General features: G+C 52.1%; 1 protein-coding gene across 1 annotated transcript; it reads right to left on the reverse strand.

The window, feature by feature from the left end:
• Window positions 1–1,947: 1,947 nt before the first annotated feature.
• AARSD1 (alanyl-tRNA synthetase domain containing 1) lies at window positions 1,948–5,013 on the reverse strand (the record flags this gene model as incomplete). The annotated part of the gene is made up of 9 exons (XM_009872231.1): window positions 1,948–2,164; window positions 2,340–2,434; window positions 3,007–3,061; window positions 3,533–3,624; window positions 3,762–3,828; window positions 3,992–4,122; window positions 4,235–4,351; window positions 4,442–4,598; window positions 4,956–5,013. Coding segments are annotated over 9 exons (908 nt in total), but the record flags the coding sequence as incomplete, so codon positions are not given.
• Window positions 5,014–5,280: the final 267 nt, after the last annotated feature.

Below are 5,280 nucleotides of genomic sequence, written 5' to 3' on the forward strand. Positions count from 1 at the left end.
TTTTGCCATAGGCCAAGCCAGTCTGCTGCCAGCGGCTGGCACAGCGCGCCCCGTGCTCCCAGGGCTTCCCTGCTGCCCTTCCCATGCCCATGGGTGGGGTCATTGGCCTGGACCCGGCGGCAGTGGGGGGAAGATCCTGTGCTCCCCTTCAGGTCATGGCGATGCGCACCGCAGGGCTGGGGACGGCACCTCCAGGAGCAGGTTGATCAGCCGCGGGTGCTCGGGATCTGCTGGCAGGGCAGCTCTGCCACAGGAACAGGCAGACACTGTGATTTGGACACAAAGCGCTGGCTTGCGGGAGGCCCCCTCCCTGAGGGGTTCAGTGCTCACGGCTGCGTGAAGCAGCGAGGGGGACACATGTGCAAGGGGTACACATGTGCATGTGTGTATACAAATCTAACGTGTGTCTATATACACATATACGTACGGGTGTGTCTTCCTGCCAGGCTGTACGTGTGCACAGTGTGCACCAGTTTCCGCAGCACTTACCTCATCTCCAGCTGTGAGCATCAGCCGTGTTCTCTGCTGTGGCACTCACAGATGCCGCCTCCCCTGCCCACACCTTGCAACACCTTTGGGAGATGGTGCCCAGCAGAGCCGTGGTACTGTCCGTGCTCTTGCTGCAGCTGGGTTGGCCTTCACCATGTGCGACAGTGGAGCATGCAGCCTTCCCAGCCCTTCGCAGCCCCCTGGCAGGAGCCCTCCCAGCGCCAAAACACCAAGAGCCATCAGGGGAGAAAAAGAGGGAGAGAGAAAGAGAGAGAGCACCTCCCTCCTCTCCAGACTGCACACCAGCAGAACCCAGTTTACAGCAGATTTACAGCAGTTTGCTGTAATCCCACGGGGACGGAGCTCAGCTGTGGACCTCATTCTCTGCAGGAAGCTCCCCTCGGTCACACAGCCTCTGCCAGCTCCCTCCAGCTGCTGGGCGGGCGGGCTCGTCCCCGCGGTTATCCTGACCAGATGGGACTGCGATGGGGCAGCCGGACTCTGTGCAGGTGGCTGCAGAGGCCCCTCTCTGGGAGCCCCCCTGTGCGGTGGGGACAAGGGCTGCTGGTCCCCGAAGTGAGTCCCAGCGGGTGCTGAGGGGCGGCACAGCCATCACCCTGCGCCGGCTGCCAGAGGCCTCCGGCTGAACATCACCTGCATCCGTGTGTGGAAACGCTGTGTGCTGGGGCTGCTGCTGTCCTGTGTTCATGGGGGGGGAACCTCCTTAGGAGCGAGGCTGCTTTTCTTCTATTTCTCTGTTTATTACCAACATCTGGACCCAATCTGTAAAGTCCTTTCCAGCAAAAAGGGGAAGAACTCCCAAGTTACCTGCTCTTCCACACTATGGCTCCACAGCGCCCTTTAGTTTCTGCAGCTGAGATTGCAACAGCTCCAGGACCTTCCCCGGCAGCAAGGAGAACCTGAAGAAACACTGCGGGGTAGCTTTGCCTGATCCCAAGCGAGTTTACATCTGCACTAGTCAGATGTTCAAAAATGGACTAGGAACAACTGCACCCCAAAAAGGGAAAGGACTGATACACGAAGGTGATTTTCTGCCGGGGGGCAGCTGCTCTCCCACATTTCATTCTTTCTTCTCTCTACAAAATTTCAGCGCCCAAAGCTTGATCCATTTTCTCTGCCCTTGTTGGCAAATATCATATGCAAACCCTTTGTTTCTTACCATTATTGTGGGCTTTTTTAAATGCATCTCACTTATAAATAAATATGCTCACAAAGCAATTACTCCTCAGCAACTGGTACAAAGTAAAATGCCACGATACAGTGCAAAGAGCAGGGGTCCTTTTGGTTTTAGGAAGCCTGCAAAATGGTTAAATAATGACTTAAGAATGTGTACCATTTGCCTGGGAAATAAAAGAACCCTTGCAGCAAAGCGTGGATGGCAAATCCCCTCCCACACCAGATCAGCTCTCACAGAACATATGCACACCAGCTGTTGGTTTTCTCTCTTTATTTTCTGGGACAGAAGTTGGTGGAGCTTACGCAAAGCAGGGAAGACAGTCCTACTTTGAGAATTGTTTCTTACGCTTCAGGGCATCGAGGGCTGACGAATTCCTGGAGCAGAGCTTGCACTTCTCCTCGCCGACTCATCTTGGTTGCCTTGCCCTGAAAGCGGCCTCTCTTCCCAGCTCCTCTGCCCTCCAGCAGTTCCGCCACCCTGCAGTGACAACAGTACAGGCTCAAGGCCATGCACTCGCAGAGAAGAGAGTGTCCTGGCCCAAGCTGCTCCAGGGAGCAAACCCGGGTCCTCCATGCCCTAATTATTCTGCTCAGCTGCCTGGTCTGCAACACTGCATTTTTACTAATTTTAAAGAAAGCCTAGAACATGTTACCTGGGACCTAAATTCTCAACTGCCTCAACAGGTCCAGCCAGAAGAAAGAGTCCTGCTTCGTTTTCATCTCCCACAGTCAAGAACAGCAGCGTTTCCTGTGGACAGAGAGATGGACCTTGCTCAAGAGTAACCAGGGCCCTCATGCCTGGGAGGAGGACAGAGACAGGGGCCACAGGACCCACCCAGGCACACAAACGGTTCATAAGTTTCTGTGCGTTACTGAGACAAAGGCTCAAGTTGAAGAAAGTAAAAGGGAGGGAGGCTTTTCAAAATTTTATGCTCAATCATACGTTGCAGGGGACAGAGAGGCACTGAGCTGTCCTAAGCTAAAAGGATACGTTTGGCAGCTGGACTAGATGATTGTTGTAGGTCCCTTGCAACTGAAACAGCCTAGTGCTACCCCGCTCCATTCCAGCCACATGGGTCTGTCCAGCTCTTTCAGGGACAGGCTCTTCTGCAGTGCTCTGAATTTTCACTGCTCTGTTTCCTGACTGTTGAGGACTCCCCTGCAGACCGAGGCTGCTGGGGTCAATAACCTCTTCCAGTTTTTGAAGGGAAACAGACCTGTACCTTGTGATTATGGTACAAACAGAGGCCTGGCCCTGCCTGTGCTACGGCTTGAACAAAAAACCCAGGGGTGTCAGGTTAGTCTTCACCAGCGACTCACCTCTGTCCCAATCTCATTAGCGATGATATTCATAAATTCAGAGTCACCCTCTTTCCTGTATGGATGGATTAAAAAAAAAACCAACCACTTCAGAAAAAAGCAAAAATCCTCTCTCGAGTCCAAAGTATCAAACAGAAACCAAAGGCCTGACCAGTCCTGCAGCTGTGGCCTAAAAGATTAGGCTATTTCCACACACCTAAACCCTCACTGTATTCCGGTGCACATATTAGGAAATCCATTTATCTTTAAGAAATAGAGCTCCTCAGTTGTATTTGAAAATTTCAAGGGCAAAGAGAAATGAGATAGGCACAGTCATTTCTTAGCTATAAAACCGGAAGAATTCAGCGACTGAATTACTAACACATTCCTTTAACTACACAACCTTCCAGCGGGCTGAGGCAATTTAATATTCTGTTCAACTTGTTTATATTCTTCCTCAAGAAACAAGCATGAACAGGTGTCAGAGAGACACTGCCATAAACCATGTAAGATACCATTTTATCCTTTTCCATGAACTCGCTCATACCTGTGTAACACAAAGAGCTGACTCTGAACAGGTTTGCTCTTGAAGTCCCGGGCTATCAAAACAGCAATGTCTCTAAGCAGGTTCAGGTTATTCTGAAAGAAAAGCAAATAAACTGCAGATGGAGAAGTCAGTGTGAACTCTGAGTTGTGTTCCCAGAGATGGGAGCAGTTTTCATAACATCCACCGAAAAAAAAGACGTCTATGATTCGATTCTCAGCCATCCTCATACCTTCTGAAGCAGTTTCACAGAACTCTGCAGTCTCTTCACAGCCTCCACGTGCTCACCTGGTCCATTTCTGAAAGAACAAGGAGAATTTGGATCACCACTCTGAAGGACAGAGGAAGGATTTCTGAAAGGAGCAAAAGCAGGTAACATCAGGAAAAGCAGCACACAGATGTTCTCTGTGGTATTTGTCAGAAATAGTAAAGATGAAATAACCAAAGTGGAAAGGGTATTACTTGAGCAGTGAGGTTAGAGCCTTCTCTGTACTGTGACTTTGTTCAATTGACTTCAGCACTCTGTTTCCTGCCAGGAAAACCAAGTTGGTTTTGTTCTTTTTCCCTTTTTCTGTGCCAAGGAGTTTAATAACCTTAAAAGGAAAATCACCTTGGTCAGAAAAGGACAGTCCTCTGCTTATGCTCAGGCAGGTGGTCAGTTCCTACCAGACTACGTCTTGAAAGCAGCTCAGCTAAGCCCCCCACCTGCAAGTCGCTCAGGTTAGAGACGTGAGTCCCGCAGCACATGTTGGAGTCTATGCCCTCAATGTCAACAACTCGCACTGGCCCTGCGTGGTCATCTGGCAAACCACGGCTTCTCACCTAAAAGGAGGACAATGGCAAAGAAGGCGACACCCACGCGGCGGTTATTCTGGTCCCACAGGTATCATCAGTTCTCTCCTCACTACTCACTGTTTCAATTTCAGGGTCATCTGCAGCCAGTTCCCTCACCCTCACCGGTACCCTCTCCCGGATTTTCTCATTCACGCTCCTCTCCAGGGCCTCTATTTGCTCTGCGGTCACGGAGGGGGTGTCCAGCTCAATGACGCTTCGCTGACGGCCCAGCTCCCTGCACCGATGAGGAACATGCGCTGCTGCAGCTCAGGCCAGCAGGGAAGTCCCTCCGTGCAGCGCTAAGAGCCAGCCTGCTGCTGGGAATGTGGTGACTGGAAGAAAACATACTTCCCTCCTCCCCCCTGTTATCTACAGGGCACGAGGTGTGAACCAAACGCTTGGAGGAGGGAAAGGCAGAGCAGATACTCTGCACAGCTCCTCTCAGGTTCAGTCGCCTCTCCTGGGCCCTCTGAGCTCCAGGCAAAGGGCAAACCGCTTGGGATTTATCAGTGTTCAGCTCCTTGCAGCCCAGCCCGGTGGCAAACGCCAGACAAGGTAAGGCTAGGGTCACAAGGAGCCTTTGCCTGCTCACCAGGAAGTTGTCTTGAATCCAAACATCTGGTCTGCGATGGCAGTGATAAGATGCTGTCCTGGAAGAGATTTGCAAGTGACAGCTTTCGGTACCACTGGACACGTGAAAAGAGATTTTTAGCCAGACTGTAGCTTTTCTGCTGATGTCCCCCTGACACCTGCAGGTGCCAGGCGTGTGCTCGGTGCTGCGGGGCTCATGCTGCCGCCTGGAAGCAGAGGGAGGAGGCAGCCATCGTCCCCTGGGCCCTGCGACCCCGAGGGCGACAGGGCGTGAGCTGAAGGGCCCGGAGCATGTGGCTCTCGGCAGGGCGCTCGTTCACAGCAGA

The sequence above is a fragment of the Apaloderma vittatum genome, unplaced genomic scaffold (genome assembly GCF_000703405.1).
Source record: "Apaloderma vittatum isolate BGI_N311 unplaced genomic scaffold, ASM70340v1 scaffold24746, whole genome shotgun sequence".
Classification (NCBI taxonomy): Eukaryota; Metazoa; Chordata; class Aves; order Trogoniformes; family Trogonidae; genus Apaloderma; species Apaloderma vittatum.